Here is a 26064-nt window from a genome sequence, read left to right on the forward strand (position 1 = left end):
ATCCCGCCGTCTCCCAAATGGACCAATCCGCGGACATAACGTAATGGCTCCGCGGACGTTGCGTTACGTCACTATACCCAAATACGTCACTGTACCCAGGAAGAAAAAGAGAAATGTCCAACGAGGCGTTCTGGGGCAGCATAGACAGGTCTTTTCTGTGTTAGAGTTTTACTCGCTACAGGTTGTACTTTGAGGGTTTGTGACTCTGCAGACCGTTCACATGCAGAAAAAGCTACATAACACACAAGGGGACGGGTAATAACCGACAAAGCATGACATGGGGCCTTTAAAATAAACTACGACTACAGAGAAAATAAATCCTGGCTTGCATGTAAGATTTGAACTAAAATTAATTTCAATACATTAACATTGACTTAATGTTTTTTGCACCACAGAAACAGATGTTTTCTCTACATGTAATATGATCCAAGGAGTTGCTTCAGGGTTTGTTATTCCAATTTTAGGTCCGGAGTTTCCTCTAATAGCAGCTCAGTGTGAAGTAGAGAAAACAGGTCGTTATCTATTTATCCTATCTTCGTGTGTCTCAATCTAATTTATGTTTAATTCTCACTTTGTTTTTATTCAACATAGAATATGTCGAAAAAGATCAGCACCTCAGGCAAAGATCGAAACTCCTTCCATCCTGGAGAATTTCCGGCAAACCCGAGTTAGTTCAACAAAACGAGACGTATTGACACAGTGCATTCCCAGGTGGATCTCAGGATCACGTGATGGCGATTCTAGAGAGCAAACCTGATAGAGCTGATGAATGTCACCGTTCATGCTGCACTGCAGTGATTCCCTTTCCTCTCGCTGCTCTGCTTCTGTGTCACTTTAGTGTAGCAGTGTCACAGATTTCTCTGATGGAAAGCCTTGTTCTTTTCTGATGTAAACAGTCTTGGAAAGTGTGGAGAGCAAAGAAGGCCTTTTAGAAGAGCTGTTTGCTGACATGATGCATTTCCTGTCATTCATCCTGGCTAAGGAGAGAATGGATTCAGCAGAAAGCAGCATTTTTATGTTCCCATACATCAACCTGTTCACTAGGCATACATTAATTAATTAGAAATATGCTACTTAAATTGCTGTGTGACTTTGCCAGACAAATTATCTCACTCAATCAGAGTACTCAGTGAACTCCGCATGGCAGCTTTACTAACTTACTGACAGCTCGCTACATTTTTTAGGATCCAATTGAATTTTTTATGACGGCGGTTGGGTGGTGTTGTAAGTGCAGTGGGACTGCAGTGTGGGGAAAGCAGTACTTTTGCAATAGCTCTCTCCACATAACCTCCCCCCCTTCCCCAGCAAAGAGTCCTCTTTTGACACGCATTCTAAGTTAATAATATTACTATTTTTAAGTTTCTGCCTTTTAGCCCAGCTGAGTACATATTTAATGTGATGTGTTTCAAGTCGCTAAAAGTGTTTTCCCCAGTTATTCAAAGCCTGAAAACACAGCATTTCTTGACGCTTTTGCATGAAAAATAAATAATGATTAATCTAATGTCTTAGATAGTGGGCAATTATTTTGTATTTTTATTTGTCCATTTATCTAGCACTCAAACTAATGGGTGTAGCTCTAATTTGAGGCTTATTTGTTCAGAATATATTAAACAAGTGCTGTATAAGTGGGGCGTTTTGTGATCCAAAGTTATCAGGGTCAACTTATCCCCAAAAAATGAAAAACCGCGGGGTTTGTACAGTTATCCCTTAAATCCGTTGTAAACTACTAGCGATTGCTTCTCTGTGTACCAACCCCTTCAGTTGAAAAAGCATCTAAATACCCACAGATAAACAAACAGACAACTGCTCTACAGCAGCCTCACGCTCTGGTATCAAAAGGCATTATACTATATAAAAAGCAGCCAAACTGTACTTTAATAAAACAACAGAAAATCCTCAAAGGACCCACAAACCAGCTCCTGTCTCCATCCCAGCGGCTGCTTCATATCCTTGCTTAAAAGCTTACTCTCCAATGAAATGAGTAGGACAAATGTGTCACATCTTCACCCACACTGGTCTGCGACTCTGCAGAGGGTTTGTTTTAATTTCAAAGCTCATAAAAGTGACGGGAGGATGACTTTTCAGCTTGCTGCAGGTGCCAGTGCTGCACCAGATAAAGATTTAGCTCTGCAATGAGATTGTTACCACACAGAAACACACACAGAAACACACACAGAAACAGACACAGAAACACACACAGAGCTCCCCCCACAACAATCTGCAGACTGAAGGGAGTGAAACACACAGCTATAGCACTCCCTCTTTTGATAAAGGTCACACCGTCAGCATTAAATGGGACGTCTGTCACCATGATGAGGGCAATAATGTTTATTATGCATTTAACACATTAATTAGGTTGTGGGGGCTTTGCTCTCACCCACTTTAATGATTTAGGCTAATTCCTTTTGGTTGCTGATGCTGTCGTTGTGATTATTGGTGCGTGAGATGCTGATATTGTTATTTGATGCTGCTGGCTATCATCAGCGGTAATATGACTGGAGACAAAGAAGTGTATGTCTAACATATAAGGAGAGCACATCCGTTCCCTGTTCCACTCAGAAGCTCTACCAGCAGCCCTTATTCCTCGCCTACACTCTCTGTCATTGCTGGATATTAATAAATTGACACAATTATACATTCCAATCAGCGTCATTTCACTGTCAAATCCTTTAGTCTATCAGTCACACAGGACATCTGAACCTAATAGAAGAATGTAATCACTCCAAAGAATGAAGGCCACTGTCAGTATGCATAATCAATAAATAAGTATTTATAACCTGGATGCGTCCTTATGGTCTGTCGGTATCATGAATAATTCAAATCCAATGGATAAAACCACATGACCGGCAATTGTCTGTGTTTCTACTGTTCTAAAAGAGCTTGTTAAACTTTGAGAAAGTCTGATTGTCTCTGCAGATGCTAAATTGGTGTTTTTTCACCACTTGACTCCTCATCACAGTCCTCTACAAACAGCAGACATTGAAACAAATCATCGGAGGCCAAATGCCTTCTTGATGAGATGGCTGTTTCTATTAATATCTCGTAAACACGGTTGTGCAAGGTTGGCTACAAAATAATGGCATTAATTGCATTCATAACAGCGTTGGTCCATGTAAATCCCAATTACGTGAGTCTTAACAATAGCCTCACCTTTTTGACCTTAATCAATTGTCATAGTTGGCAGATTTAAACACAGTCAATAAAACACATGCTTGTCAAAGCCCAGGTGCCCTTTTCCAGAACTCTCGCTTTTGCCTGGATATTGTATGCAAGACTGAAATTGCTGAACCATAATAAAAAAAGAAGGGCTTGTTCATTTAAATGCAGCATGCGAGCAGGCTTTTATGTCGCCTCCTCAACCAGTAAAAAAAGTAGCAACCTCTGTGTGTGTCTGTGTTTGTGCGTAATCACAGAGATTCAGTTGATTTGCGGTGAAGAAACAGGGATTTAGGTGCATTAAGCTGGCTTTTCGCTGTGAGGACATAGTCAAAAAGAAACGGGCAACAAAAACCTATCAAAGTTATTTACTGCCCAGTTATAGACTTGCATGCAGGAAATTCAAAGTCAAATGCTACGATTATTATAACCCACAGTATAGGGCATATAAGAACAGAATTACAAAAAACAATCCTCAGGAATTAATCAAATACAACCTGAGATGTTTATGCACTTAAAGCTATTTCAATAGATCCAACAACGAAGAGGTTTGGTCCCAAATGTAGTTCTAGGGTCTAACAAGAGCTTACCTGGGTGATTGTTGTCTGCAGACTTCACTGTGAGTTATGCTTCTAAATGCACACGGTAAAAAATAAATTGTGCATTGTAAATGTTGGAAAACATATGAATGTGTTGGTTATGGGCACATACATGAGGCAGAGTTTCCAAACTATAGAGAGTAGATATACTTATTGAAACAAGTCTAAATATATCCAAGGAACATATAAATGGGTACATTTTCTACTATTTAAGTTGGTGTTGCGTTGGTGTCCATCTAATTTGTCTCTGCAAATGAACCTCGGAGCAACACTTCTGATCCGTCTGATATTTGGACTATAAAGCCGACGCTGGGGAAATATGGCACATTGACATTCCTTCCCCTATCTGGTAATGAAATTGCTTAGCGCTATTGCATCCTTTCAAGCATTACACTGTGCTCGCTCATATGGATTTAATCCATTTTAGAGAGGCTGTTGCTGAGGGCATTTCGGCATAATGCCAGTTTGAAAGTAAATCCATTGAGTCTTGAATAAGTTGCCTTCTTACAAATATCTGAATGGGATTATTGATAATCAAAAGTGATGAAGAATCCTCACATGCTAATTATATTCTTTGTCTATATTCTGCATTGATTTGGATATTGTGTGTGCAGATTACCACTAACAGTACTCCTCTGTCAAGTTTTTTTAAAATGAACAATTGATAATAGGTTTCTGACTGTCATCATAAAACATCCACATATTGTACACAGTCAGGTTTCAGGTGTTAATTTTGATGTGAATATAAGACCATAATCTCAAAGTTTATAGCGCTGAATATTAAATTGTCCCGTCCATTGAGCTGAAAAAGAAAAAGGAATTTATGGTATTACAAAATCCACGTTTGCAGCACGGTAATACTGCAAGCTCAATTAGACTAAAGGAATGGGAGATAAGACAGAGGAAATTACATTATCACCCTGGCAGAGTGGCATAATTCTCGCTGTTGACACAGTAGATAACATGATGGCTGAGATATGACTGCAGGATTATAACCGCTGGATTTGATGCCCGTCAAATGTCCTCTAGTGTACGTACCTAATGGAGTGTCACTACTTGTATCCAAATTGCCTTGGTTTATCTTACAGGAGCACTCTCTTCCATTTGCTTTTCCCGTCATTTCTACATACATTCAAATGAAAAACAACTATTTATACAGAAACCTTCAATCATTGGTACACTTGGTGGCTTCCAATGATAACAAAATGTCTTTATATTTTCCCATATCTTCTTTTTTATTTAAAAAGGTTCTTGTTTCATGACAGTATACAGTATACACCCCCTTAAATGGTCAAAATGGTTTCAAACTACTTTATCTTAAATGACAATAGTATATTGTACGTGTAATCAAGGGCATAACAGTCTGCATATGTTAGTTCTTATTTCTACCATAGGGATGTAACTTGAACGTTTCATGATTGTTGTAATTGTTATATTTTCTATTAGTCTAATACTTCAGTATAATGGTCAGATGTACCACAAGTAAATAGTATGACCAACAGTCAACAGTTTAAACATTCACAGCCATATGAAACATAAATGCTATATATTACAATTATATTTTATTTCTACTCGACAATTATCCAAATTAAGCTTATCAATTGATCATTTCAGCACAATTTCCTTTGACTTTCTATTATTTTGTGAGCAATTTCTAACTGTATGGGATTAGTTTTGTATCATAAAGATAAAGCAAGACTTTCTCAGAATAAAGCAAAACTATGAGTTTAAAAGAAAAAAAACTGAGTCAAGCAAAATAAAATAAATTTCAAAAATAAAACTATAAGCTGCAAACAAATCATTTGTGTAATCATGTAAACTATAAGTATTTTTTCTTTGTTTTAACATAGGTTTTTGTTTGCAGTTCTTGTTTCTTCTTTCTCAATGATCAGACTTTTGCTCTCGCTGCAGCTCTTCTCTTGTGCGCTCCCTCATTTTTTGTTTTCGATTTTGACACAAACCTCCCATGTGGGCGGGACTTTCAGGGGTGCGTCCCCATTGGCTACTCAGTTTTTGAGTGACAGCCCACTACACCACAGATCATACAATGCAACTCATGCAGCAACTCCGGAGTCCACTCGGCCACGTTAGTGTTGGTGTCTCCTGGGGAGTTTTCATGAAAATATCGGACTTATCTTATGGATTGCTGTGCATCATACTGTTGTGCAGTTTATACTTTATTCCAACTTTAAATATTTTAATACCTGAACACACTGCTGCTGTTGCTGTTAAATAATTTCCCAATTTGGGATTGATAAAGTGTCTGTCTGTCTATTTATTTAAAAGATTAAAAAAAACACACCTATGTATTTTCAAGCTAAAGGTGATACACAATATAAACTGTATACTATTATTTTTTCAAAGACATTTTACATTTCAAAACCATATATTGCTATGTTTAGGACAAACAATTAAAAACTGCTTTAATTTAACAAATTCTACAATATAAAAGTGGCAGATTTGCTTTATTAAACAGAGCAGACCTAGGCTGCATACCAACACAATTAGGAACATGCTCACATCTTACTATGTTGGTCTGAAGAGCTGAAGCATTCATACACAATGGATACAAACTGTGTTGTCTCATTCTATATCCTGTGACAAAATGATATACATTTAGCATTACAAATTCGACAAATTCTCCTGAGGAAGATATGAATAATCAACAGATTTGAATGGAATCTCTAACATTTTCATGTAGAATAAAGACAAAAGATTGATTATACAAATTACATTTATTGAAATGTGAACCAGAAGATGAAGTCTCAAAGAATGTTTTAAATAAAAGGACATAGAACAAAAAGGTGGATAATAATAACATCTATTACATGTAGCCTATATGTAAAGACATTTGATCAAATTAAATGACACTGAGCCAGTGATAACAACAACGCCCAGCGTGGATGAAGCTGGTGCAGGTCTTTCTTCATGACCCCCCTCAAACACTGAGTAGCTAATGGGGACGCACCCCTGAAAGTCCCGCCTACCTGGGAGGTTTGTGTAGAGCAAAAATCTGATCATTGAGAAAGAAGAAACAAGAACTGCAAACAAAAACCTATGTTAAAACAAAGAAAAAATACTTATAGTTTACATGATTACACAAATGATTTGTTTGCAACTTATAGTTTTATTTTTGGAAATTTATTTTATTTTGCTTGACTCAGTTTTTTTTCTTTTAAACTCATAGTTTTGCTTTATTCTGAGAAAGTGTTGCTTTATCTTTATGATACAAAACGAATCCCATATAACTGAACATATTTATACTTTAAAGTAACATCAACATGGCTATAAAAGACAATATTATCCCTTGCATGTACCCTACCTTTTGCTAAATGAATGCCATACTTTTCTTTACACTAAAAATGTCAGTTAAGAGCTCACTGTAGTATAGATTAAGTATAAGCAACAGCATTAGAGCACAAATAACCATAATATACTGTGGTGTAACAACGACGTGAACAATGTTGGGGTCGTTACTCAAAAAAAGTAATGCCTTACTTGACTAAATTACCCACTGCTGAAAGTAATTAGTTACACTAGTTACATTACTTTTGGACTACTCTTACTAAATTCTTAATCTAATAAGGGCAACACTATAAACAGACCTGTCTTTCCTGCTCTTTATTTGAACATCAGCCATGTTTTCTTTACCTCAGTTTCCATCGCGTGGTGCTATCTGATGGCGGCAGGCCGCTCGTTACCTGTATCTTGCTCGATATGTTTCAGAAAGATGGAGATTCCACCATCGAATTGGGCAACATTACCTCCACAATGTACGCTGTGACAAACCTGTTTATCTCGACTCTGACATTTTTGCTCCGTCTCCTTATTCATGAACTCAAGTGTAGCACGAGTGAAAAAGGACGTTTGATTAGTTTTTCTGTCCTCCCAATACGCAGATAGTTGAAAACCTTTAAGTATTGCAAGTAACAAGATAATTTAGTGATAAGTTATTACAGTTACTAAGCACAACATTCTTTCTCAGTAATGTAATTACAGTTACCCCTAACACTGGATGTGAACATATTATATGATTTATTTTGTTTATGTTTAAAGTGTTTTTTTAATGATTTGTCATGTATGTTACCTGTACATGTAAAGTGTCTTTGAGTACCTCATTTCAAGTACCTATATCTATGCTCGCAAGGGTAAATAAAATGTATTATTATTATAATTAACATGGATATGAGTTTGAGGCGTGTATAGTTGACGGTTCACAAATAACACTGTGTAATTACAGTGCAATATTACAACAAAGCTACAGATGTACACACTCACAACACAACATATAAATGGAAACAATTCAGGCTCAGAGAGATTGAAGCCTCCTTTTTCAAGTCACTCGTTCCGGTTGGGTGCTCGAGCTGACAGGGTTATTTTGGGCCAATGAGAATGCACCGTGATTAATGGCTCAAAACAAAAACTCCATCCTGAAACTGTACGTGTTCAGTGCACTGTATTCGGAAGCTGATAGACCATCTGGGCCGATGACACCTCTAAATTAGAACTGGTATCATAGATGCATTATAGACCCCAGCCCTTAGTTTATCGAACACACTCACCGCACAGAATAACACCTTAAATCAACCTTATAGCCATGTCATTTGTGACGGTGCCTCCTGTAGAGCAGCCCCACCATTCTGATGTCATCTGATCTCGGTAGATGAAAGCCCATCTTGGGGAAATTCAGCAGCACCTTAATGGCACCTTTCCGAAACGCTCGCTCGCAAGGGTCGTCCGTAGACTGTAATTGGTGCAATATATCTCACCTAATCTCTTCCTGTCTCGAATGAGAAGGGAGAGGCTCCGCGAGAGACCTTTTTACTCCAGTCATGGCGCAGGAGAGGTCACCAATATACAGAGACACACCTCAAACATTTACATTCATTGCAGGCTGAAGTTGTAAAGCTCCCTCCTCTGCCGTGCGGTGTCATATTTCAGCGAGGTTTGACAATGCTGGTGCTTCACAGCTCTCATAAAAAGGCTCAATTTTCTTCTACCTAGTGAACCATTGTTGAGTGCTCTATCTCTTATCTCTGCTGTGCTAATTTTGGGTACCTCACAGTAACACATTGTTCATTCTCACAGGCTTAAGAGATATTAATGAATGTGATTGCTCCATCCTCCACTTGTGTTTGGACTCCATGCAACTGCATTTGACTTGATCATTCTCTGTGCGATAATTTCCTCTTTCCGGCACATTTATAAAGAACATTATAATAAAACTGAATGACTGCTACATTAAAATCGTTTTGTGATATTCTTCCCGTCTAATAGTCGTTTTGAATTATTCAGAAGGTTACATAAAGTCAGATCACATCGTTTTGTCTGACTGACGTCTGTCTATCTCTCTGTTTTTCTATGTTTTTCATCTCAGATTCAGAATGCAGATGATGTGTTGATTACACCCTTGGAAAAATTCCGGAAGGAGCAAATCGGTGCTGCGAAGGTAAGAGCCCACCTACACGCGCAATTAGCAACTGAACAGAGGAAGATGTTTTAACACACTTGCCTCTCGTCTTCACCCCCTTCATCTCCCCTACAGTATGCAAATCATTAATTAAAAAGGAAGACGTGACACCTAGAAAAAGTGTCTTAATTAGACTGATAGGGGGTCTAAACAAAGACATCAGGTGGCTATATGATATTCAATTATATTAGGACGAAGGTGAAAAGATCTTCAGTTATTTCTTTTTTTTTTCTTGCCTAATGTTAAGTTGAAGATGGCACTTTTAACTAAACAATTATCTGCTGGCAGATATTCTCAAACTGTGCTGTGGGTGTTATTTAAAAATAATATTGAAGACATCACATTTTGAAACCACATTAATTGAACCACTGTATTTAACACATCATTGTACTTATTTACTTACAAATAGTGTTACGCAACATGAACGAGTGCTAAGACTTCAGTATCACAGCCTGAGTGCTGTTCAACCTTCAAAGCTACTTCTGGATTATCAAAATGTTATAATGCATTTATAATCTGATTACTGTAACCCTGCAGTATCTAATATATGGCATTTACCATTGTTGTAATCTGATTACTGTAGACCTGTTCCATGCAATGCATTCCTTCTATCCTATTGGTCATAGAGGATTGATAACACTGGGCTTCTGCAGATGTCGCCTGGAGGCACCCTGGTTCCACTGTGGATATGCTGATGAAGTTGCCTGCAAAAACCAGTGTGGGCTTGTTGCCACAAGCCATGCTTTCATTCCTGGCCAACGCAAAGGCATAAAATGAAAGTGTAGCCACTTGTTTGTGGTCTCTCTCTTGATGAGATCACACATGGATACTCCAGTAGAAGTCAGGCCCTTACAGAGAGCCCCCGCTGTGTCCCTCAGTCCACTGCTAGCTCTGCACTGGCCTCTGTGAATCATTTGCACATCTTCAGCCCTAAACCTCATAAGGGGAATTCCTAACTCAAAGTCTCACCCACCTTGATTTATTTGACATGAGTTGACAGTCACTGGTCTGCAAAAGTAACCATTTTACTGCTTTCTAGTAGTGCAAGCCGCAATGCAAAGGAACTATTTCTCTTCTCAGTGCTGAGGTGTGAACATCCATCACTCTCCTTTTTTACCGCCCAGACTAAATAACCATTGTCGCTACATGTCTCAGCCACCGCATGTACCTACCGTAATGAAAAAGCACATATTGCTGCCATCTCTTTCTCTCACTCCAGCCCATCACAGTTCTCAGTGTTATTGCACAGACTCTCTATGTTTATAAAATGGTTTCTTAAAAGCCACAGCCCCCGTCACTCCCACCACCTCTTATTTCCTCCGACCACTTCCTCCTAATGGCTCTCTCCTCCTACGGCCCATCCCCCGCTAAACATTAGCCCAACTAGAGTGAGATAAAAGGCAGACATCACGAGTGGCTGACCAACTTTCCACTGTTCCGAGAATCTGGAGGGATCTGCAGGCCGTCTGACCCTTCCAGTTACTGCGCTTCGGAACGTCAGATGGATAAACTGGGAGCTCTTGCCTTATTTGGGAATAATGCGAGTAATCCCATGGAGGTTGCGTACCAGTGTATCAGCTCCTTACGCACAAGCGCAACACTTTCATGGCCATAACACACCAGCAGATTGAATGCAGCACTACGGGACGTATTTGGCACAGTCTGCTTCACACAAATGCTGGAACAAATGTTTAGGAATAAAACCCTACAACTTTGCACAGCATAAACAAATACACATCAAGAAAGCCACAAGAATTCAAACAATCATGCATTTTCACTGCACCTTGTGCGCTTGCTGTAAAACCGGGATGTAGAACTGTCATTTTTCTAAGACCCTTTTTCTCAGTTCCAGATACATTTTTGTGATCTGAAAGTTTACTTCACAGGCCAAGAACTGAAGTGAAATAAGGACTGAAATCTGTGTTGGTTTCATTGTACTTTACTCTTTGCTGTCACTGCATCAACACAGTCAGCTCTGAATGGATTTCCCGTATCTTGGATCTCATCCTTGTGGCTGAACTGTCACATAGTCCTGCTCCTCTGATTGCTATGCTTGTATATTTTTCACGTAAACTTTTGGAGTAAAACTGCCTAAAGCTTGGTCCCCATTATATGTGTTTGTTTTGTGGTTGTCAGGTTCCTGGAGGCCTGACAATTTAAAAAGTCCTTAGGGACAAGGAATTACCAGGGGGGTCTAACTTTTGGCATTCCTGACAAAATGTTATTCCATTCAAGGGTCCTTAATGTTGGGAGCACCCTAGGGGTCCTTCACTTGCTGAGTGTGAGGAACTAGTGCAAACAGACCCAGATGAGAGTCAAGATAATTTGAGCTGTCCTCATCCTACAAGGGGTGCACGGACGTCAGATGATTCTCTACTAGTTTGAGTCTCCAGAGGCAGAAATGACATTTGCATTCATGCTATGAAATCCCAGATGCTAACCAAGACGCTGCTGAGAATAAGGATCAATTTAAGTGCTTGGGAAATATGCTCGCCAGCTGTGGGCTGCACTAAAACTTCAATCATAGAAATAAACCGTATACAGTATACATTGTTTTAGTTTGCTTACCTGGGGATGTTGTGCTAAAGAAATCATTGGAAATTAGGACTGAGCAAAGGCTTCATTTCCCGTGGAAGTGTACAGTGCTGATGGAAAAGTGTTATCCCTTTACAACATCCTTCGGGAAGTTAATTGCCAAGGGTACCAACAGATGGTGCCAAAAAGAGAAACTTACACATAGTGACTTTAATTGACACGGTTTATGTATAGTAAGATGTGACCACAGTTCTGCACAGTTATCCCAGCAGTACTTTAAACACCTGATGATTGAATATGTAATTGATGTCCTGTTGATTTGCAGAACATTTAGCATAATAAACTTTGTCAGATTGGGAGAAAATGGTTGATGTAGCAAAGAAATACACACTTTAATAAGACAAGAAAAACAATAGGCTTCAAAAACACTTCGCCCAATAACAGTGAGAGAAGAGGAAGTTAAGGTGACAGCCGTGGGGATGACTCTTACTTTATGCTGCAAAACAACAAAATGCATGAATAGGATGATGGAAATGAAATACATTTCCTTTCATTATTATATTGTCTGTCCCATCATATTCCACTGTGCCCTACCCAATAAAGCAGAAACACCATTAAAAACAATCTTTCAGAAAGTAAGGATTTTTTTCTCCTGATCACTAGCATTTCACGAGCCAGTCAAAAGTAGACCTCGAGAGGTCAGTCTCTTACCTGTTTGAAGGCGGCAGCCATCCACTGTAAATATTTCCGATTTTTGCAAAAGCAATATGCATTAAATTGGCTTATATTCAAACAGCGACAACATACAGAATTAACTAAAGGCCCTAAAAGTATAAGTCAGGAGTATATGTTGGCAGTTTTAAAAGGGTATTCATGTATTTCGCGGAAAGTTTTAATACAATTTTCTTTTATCTAAAGCACAGTATCCGATATACACTGCAATTTAACAATGACTTCATTTTGATGGATGAGCTGACATAATGGTTTGTAGTCTTATTGTATTTCCTTGCAGTGTATTCACTGTTTTCTGGCGCCAAAAGTGACACTGAACACAGGACTGTTTCACATCATTCCCTTTTTATGGTGAACATTTCCAGACAATCTTCTCTGGCTTTGGGTTAGAAAAAGCTGAATTGTTGAGAAAAGAGTAACATTATTGGTAAAGATGAGAGGTTCACAAAGACACAGCAACTATTAGAATGGACATTGATATTAAACGCATAATAAAATAAAACAAACTCTTCAATAACCTTGTTATAAACATAGAGTTATTTGAAGATGGCCTCAATGTTGTTATTAAACTTCCTGTTGCCTCGCACATAATGAGGGTAGTGTGAGAGAGCTCCTTAGTCATCCCCGACCAGTGTCCAAAACAAATAACCATTTGTGTATCATCTTAACAAGGAGTTCCAAACTTCCTGATGATTCAAAAGCTATTTTCCCACACATGATGTAGCCCGTGCGGTAGAAATAACAAGTAGATCTTAAAGGGGAGCACCACTTATATTAAAGGGGCACTATTATGCAAATGTTCACGTTTCATAATTGTATTTTGTGCCTCTACTGTGACATGCTTTAATGTTCAAAAAGTGATTTATTTTTCTCATACTGTCTGAAACCAGAGCCCAGTCTGCTCTGATTGGTTAGCTGGCCGGCTCTATTGTGATCCAATGGAGTTCAATGGAGTCCAATGGAGGCGTTTCAGGCAGGGGGGGATGCTAGGGAGATACTGTAAACTCCCTCTGGAGGGAACTTTGGGATTTGAGTCTTTGCAGATTATTTACATGCAAAAACCTGTATACAGCACTACAGGAAAGATAAAACCCCAAAAGCACAATAGATCCTCTGTAAGTTTCCAAGGCCTATAGGCACGTTCAATCGGTATTTGTGAACATGAGCTACTCTTTCTCAAAGCCAGACAAGTAAGTCTTGGGATGTGTACATTCTCCTCCATAGACGATGAATAATGTTGTGGACCCACACGACTTTCCTTTTCTTTTTTATACCCAGATTATCTTCTGTTGTTGTGTTTTCACAAACTATTGCTATATACTTGGAGCACTCCCCTGGCTGATGTGTGTCCTCTTCAGCATATTTCCCTGTTCATGGTCTATGGATCAGCTCCAGATATAACTTAATGACATCTCAAATGTGATCGCTCTAGTGTTGTTCATGTTCACTAATATTATTGACTGCCTTTTACCATAGGAGTGACATGTACAAAATATGATAATGTGCATAGTTTCCCTTTAAGATGGAGAAGCCTAAGGGATCCCTATAGGATTGAACGGAGCTATATTCCTAAAGCCTGCCAGAGGACTGTTTGAAACCATTACAATAAAAACGCTTTTGAAGGTTTGTGAGAATGTAGATACCAGCTTCTTACCCTATCAGATTCAAAGGCAATGTCTTTGTTCACTCTTCACATACTAGGCTATACTGTATGGAGCTTTTTTTACTTATATTTGTATTAATTTAGAATAATGTCATCATGTTTCACCGAGAGAATGGGCACTAAATGGTATAAATGTGTTTTCGATGAAAGCTTTGCAATTTGCCACATACACACTAGAAACAATATTTTTCTGGGTCTGGGTATTTGTTTTCAACTCTTTAGAAGCATCTGTTTGTAATTATTTCGTGTTAATTGGCCAACTTCTTGCTGCCTGTGATGTCTCCTCAGGAAGTGGGGTTTCAGGTTAGCAGGGAGACATTTTCTGGCTTTGCAGCAAAGAAACTCCAGCTGAAATCCTTGCGTTCGCTCAGCCGCCCCCGTGGAAGCGAGACCGTCTCATGTGTGGTGGAGCATTAAAAAAAAAAAAAAAAGCAGCTATTGCTATTTAATCGCCATTCTGGGCCCCTGCTCCAATTAGTTTTCTCTAATGAGCTTATAGAGATAGGTTGTGGAGCTCTCCCTGTTATGTCCCTGCCCAGAGAATTCATTTTAAATGAACTTCTGGCGCTGCACGTGACACCTCTCTAGCCATTGATGTTTATTTTATGCCATCGTGTTGGAAGGAAATGAGGAAGTGTAGTGTGTGATAACCAGGGTTCCTTCCTCACACATTCAACCTACCTCACTGCTTACATCTGTTACCATTGCAATGAGATGCTGAGAAATAATGGCCCGAGGCTCGTTAGGACCAGTGTCGAAACTGCGGATGTACGGCCAACCTCCAAATATGGCCCCCGTCTGCTCCCAGCACCCGTTCTTCTTTAGCACGCTGAGAACACCTGTTGACCAGTTGAAAGGCTGCCTGCCGCTTTTCCCATCATTTTCCTCCCTGCAACGCTCCATTAGCAATTAGCAAACGCACACATACTACAGCTGGCATCAAAGTGCTCTTAACGTCAACATGAGATTCGCCCATGAAAGACTACAGAGGAAAGCCGCATCAGAATTTCTCATCCTGCATCTGATTTATTCATGAGTGCGAACAAAGCAATCAGATGAGGAAATCTCCCAAGTGGTAGGTCCATGTGTGTTTTGTGCACTGCAGAGTTTTGGGAAGTACTTGGGCTTCATCCATTGCCAGCCAGCTGATTACACCGGGGGGGGGGGGCGCTGGCATTAGTTTGTCAGAAACGCCCCTGTCATGTGTTCTTCAGTGTTTATATCTCTCCGCATCTATGTCCTCTGCTACCCGTGTAGGACTTCAAAGCCTTCGCCTGTAATGCTCCCTCCTTCTCTCGGAGAGTCTTTGCTTTTTCAATTGTTTGTATTTCACCCTGATTACACAAACAGATCTGGGGGGCAGAGGGGGGGAGATGCTTTCACCACATGCACAAACCAACAAACACCTGGTGTTCTGCTGGGCTATCATTACAGTAGTGCCAGTTTGTACACGTTCTGCCTGGATCAAAACAAAGCAGGACACTTTGGGTGACTTAATCAGGCTGGCTCTGCCTCACAGATTCTCTGCAGCTCTGAGTCACTCCCCAGCTCTTTGCTTTGGACGTGTGAAAGAGTTAGTCCAGACAAACTGTGGAGGTGTTTTTCTTTGCAAGGAGTTTTTTGGCATACTGGTCAGCCGTGCAGGGAGATTCCTGCTTTGACTGCGGGGCTCAGCTAAACCTGAAGCTCATAATTTAATGTGATCCCCAATGTGTGTGTTTGTGCGTGTGTGTGTGTGTGTGTGTGTGTGTGCGTGTTCGTGTGCATGTGCGTGTGTGTGTGCGTGTGTGTGTGCGTGTGTGTGTGCGTGTGCACAGTGGTATTTTTCCCTGGTCTTTAGTTGCATGCGTGCGCACAAAATAAAGTCAACAGTAGTCACAATGGCAGACAGTCAGCCCCCTTTTTGTTATCTGAAAATCAAAAACACCCGACCCCGCAGTGAAATGTAATTCCTGTCAACATGATATCATATTTAATCACAAATCTTTTTTACTTTACCTTTTTTCGTTTCTGAATAGTGGGCACACGATGTACAGAATTGATTTTTTTATGTTCTCCGCGCTACTGACAAGATCAACCATGGGGCAGACATGACCAGAGAAATGGAAATCAGATGCTACTACATGAAATTATCTATTGATTTTTGTGCTGTATCTGTAAAAGTTATGTAGGAGGGTTACAGTGTCTCCTGGTGAATTCCTCCGCTGTGTTTAACTGCTGTGGGGGGGGGGTGCTGAGGCAGAACACTGTTCTAGGTCATATCAGTAGCTAGATTAGACTTGCTAAATTTCAGGGCCATGGGAATGAAAACAAACAAGGAGGATCTGGTTACATTGGCCGTTTCCTCACACTTTCCCCCACCCCCTCTTGTATTATGTCTCTCCACTCGCCCCTGCATGAGTGTTTGCATTGCGGGACGGGCATTAAATGGGCAAAGCTTGGTTTAGAGGTCAGACTTGCAGATGAGACACTCGAATGCCCTCGCACAGTCAGGTTCTGTTTGCATGGGCAGAGTTTGATTAAAGCCTGCAAAGTGGATCTTTTTTTCGGTCAGGGGGAAAGAATGTTCAATCTCTTAGTCCATATGCTTTTATAGATGGGCATCTGGCATGAAAAGCCCATTTCCTGTTCCTTCATCGCAGCCTTCTGGGACACCCTGTCTGAATCCTGGGACTCGTGACTACATAGCTTGCCTTGTCTTCGTAGGTGGAGCATAACAAGGAAGGAAAATGCTAACGGCATCCAGCCAGTCCTGCGTGTGACACTGCCAAATGCATTATCCTACTGATGATGAGCACTGTTTATTTTCCAGTGAACTTGTGTCCCTGGCTGGGGCACTGTTAGAATTATAGCGTGTATGGCTCTCTTGATAATAAATGGTTCTTATTGACCATGCCGACATAGTCTACTCGTCATTTAACAGTCATATGCCCCTTATATGAACTGCAATAATCTATTGACAAGAATCTTGAATGACATGGACCAAGCGGCATGTGAAAACGTAGTCAGACCTCCCCCTAGTGGCAGTTCCAACACACACACACACACACACACACACACACACACACACACACACACACACACACACACACACACACACACACACACACACACACACACACACACACACACACACACACACACACAGCCACATCAGGAATACATGAGACATTTGTGGTAATGTTTATGCCTTTTATGTGTTTTGTGGATCCTTTCAGGAGGGGAAAAAGAAATTTGATAAGGAAACAGAAAAATACTACTCCACGCTTGAGAGACACCTCAACTTATCATCCAAGAAGAAGGACACATATCTGCAGGAGGTAAAACCAAAGCAAATGTTCTGATCCTCTCAACATGTCTTTGAATAATGCGGTTTTATGGCTCAATGTCTCCTAAAAATAAAGCTGTTGTTTGTGCACCACTCTTGCACACCCTTCTCCTAGGTGTGCATGCAGGCATTAACTCTCTGTCCACACAGTGACCCCCGCCTTTGTGACGCCACTGACCCTGGTTTGTTTGCTATTTCTCAGGCTGACACGCAGATTGATAAGGAAAGACAACTCTTCTACGATGCATCCCTTGAGTATGTTTTCAAAATCCAAGAAGTCCAAGAGAAGAAGAAATTCGAGTTTGTCGAGCCGGTAAGAATAAGTTTTGCATATTTGTGTGCTCAGTTAATGCACATTTAAGATGCTGTAATTGCTTTGCTTTACTTAATATGTTGTTAAAAGCTTAGTTTAAGTGGCATCTAATTAAAAAAAGCACAGACTGTATTTACTGCTAATAGAAGTAGCTTTTTAAAAGTCTGTCGTCTCTTAAAGACACGCACAATGATACATCTCTCACAGGTATAATTATATGCTTGTGTATACAACTCATTTGTTGTCTTTATGGCAAATTCTATGTGATATAAATCAGTCCATTTGTGGAAGGTGGTGCGTTAAATGAGATGAAGTGAAGTGATTGTTGTGAAAAGCCTGTATAAAAACCCCCACCTAACAGATTTAAGGAGTCAATTCTAACATCTTTAGCGCAAAAGTTACCAGGAAGCATTAAGTCCTGTAAGGTGTTAAATGTCTGGAAATGTGAGATGGGAGCAAAGTGAATGTTATTTTGTTTACACCCGCTGGCAGCTCACCCAGAGCTGCAGCCAGAAATGTAAATCTGCCGGCCCCAGGTAGTTGGGGCGTAAAGAGTAAGAACCTTCAAAAAAAGAAATTTTTTGGGGCAATATTCAGTACAACTAGAAACAATTATATTGGTTGGATTTATAGATGTTTAAAAATAAGTTAATTCATTTTTGACTAGCAGTATGAAGTATTAGTATTTTAAAAGAAAAGTAGAAATCAATATAACATTTATTTGAAAATGTGATTGAAAGCACAGAATTAAAGCAAATTATGTCTATGTTTTTACAGTATCATAATTCAAACCATGTTGGAAAAATAGAATGGACTGGATTCCTGATGTTAAAGAGATTCTGAATGTGCGATACTAGTGATTATCAGCGTTTTTAGTGTTCAAAATGGAACATTTGATGTCGCAATGTTGCTTTTTAAAATGGCATTTCTCACTTGAATTAGCACTGAAGCTCTACATTAACTCAGTAAATCACCCCCTATTATTGTTCCCTTTCCAGCTCCTGGCCTTCCTTCAGGGTCTGTTTACGTTCTACCATGAAGGATACGAGCTGGCTCACGAGTTTGAGCCGTACAAACAACAGCTCCAGTTCAACCTACAGAATGTAAGTCCCAGCAGCTCCAGGGTGGTACACAAAGGCAACCAGCCACGTGATCAGATTCTGCAGCTTATCATACCCCCATATAACAAGCAGAGTTTTTACTAATGGATAGCTGTGTGATTAAATGAGATTCTTTGCTGCAGGGAGGATCAATATTTTTCGAGTGTTGTACAGCGGGCGGTTACTGCTGGCCATTTAATGCTAGTGTGTCAAGAATTGGGAGTAATACTCCAGCTGCCGCCATGCCCTCTCCTTCCATCACCATGACCTCACCACTTGCAGCCTCAGGGCTCAAATTTCTCTCTGACCCGAAATGTCAGCGCCATTGCCCTGACAATTTCCACTCGGTAACCCTCTCTCCATGTCCTCAGATGCAGAGGGCTCTAATAGGAGCTGCTGAAGGTGAAGCTGTCTCAGCACCGCTCTTGTAGTATCTAAGAAACAGCCTCATCCTGACCTTTTTAAAATACAAAAAGAGAATTCCTGGAAGCATTAAGAACTGGCTCTCTGTCCTAATTTGCATCACCTCAAGTGTATCCCTGCAATACAAATGTAGTGTTTTTGAATTAGATGCTGTCTGTATTTCCATAACGTTGGCCAATGAGTTCTTTTCCACAGGTGTTCTCGCGTCATTGCACAAATGTAAAGCATTTGTCAGATGTTTGACGTTTTTCCTCTATTTGTTTCAGCCTGACGTAGACAAAATGAAGCTATACAGTGTGAGATGAGAAATAGCAGGGGGAAAAAAACGTTACACAAGACTTCCTCTGTTAATGCAATTATAATCCAATCCTCTGTTTTCTGTGCAGACAAGAAACAACTTTGTGAGCACTAAGCAGGAAGTGGAGAAGCTGATGAAGAGGATAAGGTCTGCAGATCAGGACTATAAACCCCCCGGCCAGTGGACGATGGAAGGCTTCCTGTACGTCCAGGAGAAACGTGAGTCTTTCTTTCTTTTTTTTTCAAAATATTTGTATTTATTATTGCACTTTCAGCAAATTAAACAAAGTACAGAACAATTTGTTTGTTAAAGGAAAGACAAATACCCATCCCCTATCCCTTACCCCCACCCCGTTAGGTCCTGGTCACAGTAAATAGGAAACAATTAAAAAATACAAATACAAATAATAATACAAATAAATGAAATAATCAATACACAAAGTCACAAATAGCAGGAAAACAGCAAATTCAAATTAAGTAAAATAATAGATAACTAAAAAATTATGAAGACATGGGAGAACAATAAAGGATAAACAGAGTATTGTTCAACCTGAGTCTCTCTAACTAGACTCCCACCAAAGCCAACCCCCCCCCCCCCACCTCACTCATAAGTGCATGGTTTGACATCCATCACCATAAACATGCCTTGATTTTTCCCAGGCTTCTCTCACATAGAGCTCATAATTCATCCTGTTTACCGTTTCACTTTGATGTGCTCTCAAGTAAAGGGGGGGTTTGGTAGATTTTATCTGCAGTGATAAACATTTGATTTATCACACTTTAATTGCACATTGATTTTCAGAAGTCTTACAAGAAGTTATATTTTGGTCATTTGTCTGTCTCAGGTCCCCTGGGATGCACTTGGACTCGTCACTACTGCACGTATGAGAAAAGCAGCATGAACTTCAGCATGAGCAACAATGAAAATAAATCCAGCGGGAAACAGGTAGCTCAGTTTATTTTAGCTTAGTTTATTTGTACTGTTCATTTTAGTTACACATACAGATAACAAAAGAAAAGAAAAGCTAGTACAATCTGTGTGGATGAAACAAAGAACTCCCTAGAGCCTTATAAGACTCAACCCAGATGGGGGAAAAAAGATGACAGGACTGCAACTTGAGAACAGAAATCGAAAGGCTTGTTAACTTAAAGCAGACAAAAATGCTTCAAGGATAACGACATTCACAAATAACAAGAGAGGGGAAGGAATGAAAATAACATTTTAACAGAGAGAAATTGTGTCTTGAACGTATTCATTACATTTACAGTACAAGCATTTGCTTATAAAGATTTGTAAAAGCTTCATGAGACTTTATATAGATCCAATAATAAAGTTATACATTTATTTTTTATTTTGTGTATTAGATCAACCTCCTGCCACCGTCCTATACGTTTGTAGATTAACCGATAGGACGATTCATGTGTTTTTACTTATATAAACTTAAACGGAAAGTATTTGACATCATTTTTGTCATGTTTCCCTTTAATTTGTTTTTAATAATGTCTTGTTTGTTTATTTTTAGAATGGCATGGTCGTGAACCAGCCTGAGATGTTTAAGCTCAAGTCCTGCATTCGGAGGAAAACGGACTCCATCGATAAGCGCTTCTGCTTTGATATCGAAGTGATGGAGAGGTCTGTGATCTGAATCATCTATGTTTCCAAAAATGTCTTACAACTTACCTTGACTGAAAAAATGAACTTTAACACTAGTACCATCACCTCAAGCATGTCAACATTTCTTTTCCATGGTTAGTTAGAACAGTGGATTAGGAGAAAATGATTAGAAAAATTGAATATGCAAAGATCAGCATGGTATGATCTGTTCAATTTAAGCTTAATTAACCTGAGGTGAAACTATATCATATTCTAGCTTCTGGTAGTAATAATAATAGCTACCCTGCAATTGCTTTGGTTTTTATAATGTGTAAGTTAACAGTAAGAGAAATGTAAGGCTGCATTAATTTTTTGCTAGCATAGCAGATTGACCAACATGAAAACAGTGGTGATGTAATACACACCGTGGATAAACAGACTGTTTGAGTAACCAAAATGAAGATTAAGCAAGCGCATGTAGGACTTTTTTGTTCTCATGCATTTTGCGCCAGCCAACTGATGCTGGCAATTAACCTACATTACCCTGGGAGTACTCAGCACTTCAAGAGGCGTTCAGGTCTGATTAACATCTTCAAAGAGTCCCTGTTTACCAGATGTTTTCAGCTGTTTGTCTCCTGCATGTTCCTCAAGTCCTCTCCCTCCCTAGATCTTCGTTTGTTGTATGTGTCCACGACTTCAATATTTACTCCCTTTTTTTTTAATAACCCATTCCGTCTTTTCTCTGTGTTCGTGTCGATGTAGAAATGACATCTATCGTGGAACTCTTTTCAGGCCACTTCAGTTTTTCTGTAAAGTCCGGTATGTGAACTGACCAGTGCTGCCCAGAGCTCAGAGCAGTTGCATGTGCTGCATGTGTGCTGCTAATATCATCCTTCACTCAAATCCAAACCTTCTAATGAAAAACTGCTGCCTTCTGAGCACTTCACAAAATCGCTTGGTCAATGTGGGCTTCAGGACACAAACGCATTCATAAATGATTTCCACTTCACTGCAATTACTCAGATATTACATTGATTTATGCCATTCTGAGAATCAATTGATCATTTTGCCTCTTTTTAAACATTTTAATTAATGTGGCTGTATGGGAATATTTATAACTAATTTGTATTTATTGATGTACTGGGGAATAGGAAAGGGATCTAGCACGTTATAGTTGGCTTTCCACTGATGAGCAGTGGCGGAATTGATCAAGTCAGACGTAACGAGAGCTCGATATAAGCTCATTATTGTGGTGTGTTGCATTATTGTTGCGCAGCACCAGCACAGCTCACCCTTGGCGAGTGTTGCAGAGCATGGACAATAACTGCAGTTTATTTGCAGGACAACACATTTATCATAAACGGCCATGCCCCCAAGGTGATTGTTCCAACCACAAGGACAATGTGGGCCAAGCTCCAGTCAGCTTCAAGCTCATCCATTCATCCTCATTATAATAAACATGCTGTTACACCTATAGCCCCGCCAGATCCAGGCCAACAATCTCACAGCCTCATTTTTAAAGGGTTCACGTCAGTTAATCAAGGGGTATTCAGCCATGCCAATGGTTTTATTTTATTTGACCAATTAATACAATTTAATTGACTAGCTCATTGTAATGAAAATAAAGTTATTTAATAAATTCCCAAGCAACATGTCTTTCTAGAAAGAGTATCCACAGTATTCCAGATAATCCACATATCTTGGATTTTTCAGGAGGGGGACTTGGTCAATTTGATAAAAACATAATCTCTTTTTTCATATTTGCTCAAACTTTTACTATATCCTGCTGAGAGTAGTGCGTAAGATAGATAACATGAAATACATCCTTTTAAACTGTACCTCGCTAGGGCATTTACAATAATGAAATAAAAATTAAATTACTGTTCATGAACTCGCATTGAACTGTCAGACTAGGCGACACTGATTATAATCATCTTTTATATCAATCAATCAATTATGAATCAAGATTCTGTTACTGCATTGCCTATTTTCTCACCTCAAATGATTTAAAATACAAATGCTGGTGACGTACTGTTTAGCTGTAAAAAGAAAGTAAAGTTGAAACTCATGCCAAACATCGCCCACCCGCTGGAGCTCACTTTTCTCATTTGACGGTACACTGAAAACATTTGACAGAAGAAATAGCCAATGCAGTAACATGCGCCTGATAATTATGTTTGATAAAAGCTGCCTAGTTTTCTAGTTGAACTTCTTTTGTGTTATTTTGTTTTTCTTTTATTGAATCGTGTAAACTCAAAATACAAGTATGATCATTCAAATGAAATTCCTTCCACCTCCATTGTTTTAGAGATACACATCCGAACTTGGTCAAATAAATCCCAAACCATCCACATGGTAGTATATAAATAGAAGTAACATAAAAAATGTGGGCGTCTTTTGGTAATCCAGTTAATATAACCAACTTGACATGGCTCCATGCTGATACTGAGTGAACTTCGTCAGATATTGTTAAAGTTAGTTACTACATCCTGTGAGATAACACTCAGAGAGGTTTCAGCACTATACTGTGTGTAGCACTTGAGGTGAGATATAAGACACTACATTAGACGCAGATAATCGGTAGCGTGTTGGGTGCAAAAAAAATGAAGAAATCACTCTAATATCAAGCACATGTAGCATTTTAATTGGGAGTGGAATGTGATGCACCGAGCCAACCGAGGGCACAGTTTAAAGTCAAGCATTTGCACATGAGCTATTTTAGTCACACAAGTCCTTTTATAGTGGTCTCAGCCAATGTAAACAAGGTCTGTCCAGGGGGCCCCAAGGCCATGAGATCAGACTGAGAGCAGCTTTTCTCTGCAATCTTTACAGGCATGGCGTGATAACACTGCAGGCACAGTCAGAATCCAACAGAAGATTGTGGCTGGAGGCCATGGATGGCAAGGAGCCGGTGAGGAACTGCCTGTTTGTCTTTCAAATATTCATTTTGGCCTGCCTGCTGTTTGGTCTAGGATTTGGGGTTTTTATTTGTTTGTTTTTCTACAGGAAATCAATACCAAATGTGAATTATTTGCCACTGGCACCCTCTTCTGGTGGGTTAAGGCAGTCTTTTTTGTTTGTTTTTAAGAAACCATGACCTCACCATCCACTTGCTAAAAATAGAAGAGTCCACTTAAAGCAAAGGACAACTGGGGAAAATAAAACTCTTTGACATCATTATTTTCTTTCTGAGATGTTGTTCAGTTTCCCCTTGATTTAATAATGATGTGCTTGAAATGTCTCTAGATCTACAACCTGCCTGCCATATTAAGCAAAAAGGAAGAGAGTAAGTGTGTTCTTTTTCCAATTCATCATCAAAATGCATACATTTAGCTTGCCAAGACTTGTATTAACATCCCAAACACATACATGTCTAACACATGCTTTGTTACCTATAGCTATCTCTGTTCATTAACACAATTACTTGACATACACCCACTCAGCTGACATAGCAGGGCCTTCCAGCACACGGCTGTATCTTATTAGTCAGAGCACAAGCGGAGAGGAGAGCATGATATTCCTGCGTGTTGCGTTCTTAACCCAGGAGGTAATTGACGTGTCAACTCGATTCTCATGTTGTATTACAGCGTTTCTTAATGAGGCGGGCTTTAACTTCGTAAGGAAATGCATTGACCTGGTGGAGGATAGAGGTGAGGCATTTCAATCTCTCAGCTTTAATCTGTCAAATGACATAAGTGCAGCCTGACTGTGACTATGAACAACAATGTGTTTCATTCTTTGGTTGACATAACACATTATACTGCCTCTTAAGCCTTAACTAAACATAGAATCTTTCCTTTTCCCCCCAATCCTTTAATTTACCCCTGCCATACAGGAATAAATACAATGGGACTGTATAGGATTGGAGGGGTCAACTCCAAAGTGCAGAAGCTGATGACAACAGTGTTTTGTAAGTAGCCCCTAAAATAAGAGAAGCTGACATCTGTTATAATTATTTGTCAAGCTCTGATTTAAAATGTTTAGTCATTCTATGTCTGTACATAAATAATTAAATGATCTCAGATGGAATTAATACTTAGATGATTAACTTAAGTAAAAGTAGCAGTACTGCAGTGTAAAATACTCAGTTACAAGTAAAATTCCTGCATTCAAAATGATACTTAAGTAAGGTAATACATATTAGCATTCAAAATACTTTAAGTACCAAAAGTAAAAGTACTCGTTCTGCAAAATAGCATTTTAAGCACAATATATTTTCATATTTTATATCATAATCAATGATTTAATTATAATTATTGCTACATTTATGTGTTCATCAATAGTAGGTGATTTATATATTGTATTGATTGTCTACATTTACAAAGTAACTAGTAACTAAATATGTAATATAAATGTAGTGGAGTAAAAGTATAAAGTAGCAAAATGTGAATATACTCAAGTTACAATACAAGTACCCCAATTATTTACTTAAATAAAGTACTTGAGTAAATGTGCTTAGTTACATAACACCACTGTAAATGATACTCACAAGCCATGTAGCAAAACTAACACAATAGATAACTGTTTATTTTTGTTTTATTTGACCAATTATTCTTTACTTAGCTTGGTTTATGAACAGCCTATGTCCGACCACAAGTTGAATGGAGAGTTTAGTCAAACGTAATGTGACTGCAGAGTGAGGGAAGAGGTCCTCCTGGTGGTGTGACACTGTAACAGCCATCGGCCTCATAACAATCTGTCAATACCTTATTAGATGAGGCCAAGGTAATCCTGTTTGAATCCTACATTGAACAGGAAATGTCAGAATAATATTTTCAAATACTCTCTCAAGCTTGATTTCTGCGTCACAACGCACTGCTGTAAGCATGTCACAGAGTTCAAAGCTTACTTTTT

General features: G+C 39.3%; 1 protein-coding gene across 4 annotated transcripts in view; it reads left to right on the top strand.

Annotated features, from left to right (window-relative positions):
* Positions 1-26064, top strand: part of arhgap42b (Rho GTPase activating protein 42b) — a 69732-nt gene that overhangs the window by 33573 nt on the left and 10095 nt on the right. For 2 of the 4 annotated variants that reach the window (XM_079675599.1, XM_079675600.1), the window contains exons 4-15: positions 9133-9204; positions 17374-17475; positions 17686-17796; positions 18795-18899; positions 19706-19835; positions 20462-20562; positions 21140-21249; positions 21973-22029; positions 24043-24121; positions 24457-24496; positions 24798-24860; positions 25046-25120. In XM_079675599.1, the coding sequence (XP_079531725.1) occupies positions 9133-9204; positions 17374-17475; positions 17686-17796; positions 18795-18899; positions 19706-19835; positions 20462-20562; positions 21140-21249; positions 21973-22029; positions 24043-24121; positions 24457-24496; positions 24798-24860; positions 25046-25120 (1045 nt within the window). The remainder of the gene's footprint in view (positions 1-9132; positions 9205-17373; positions 17476-17685; positions 17797-18794; positions 18900-19705; positions 19836-20461; positions 20563-21139; positions 21250-21972; positions 22030-24042; positions 24122-24456; positions 24497-24797; positions 24861-25045; positions 25121-26064) is intronic. The other 2 variants (XM_079675602.1, XM_079675601.1) reach the window with 1 other exon arrangement.

The sequence above is a fragment of the Notothenia rossii genome, assembly GCF_949606895.1.
Source record: "Notothenia rossii genome assembly, chromosome: 4".
NCBI lineage: Eukaryota > Metazoa > Chordata > Actinopteri > Perciformes > Nototheniidae > Notothenia > Notothenia rossii.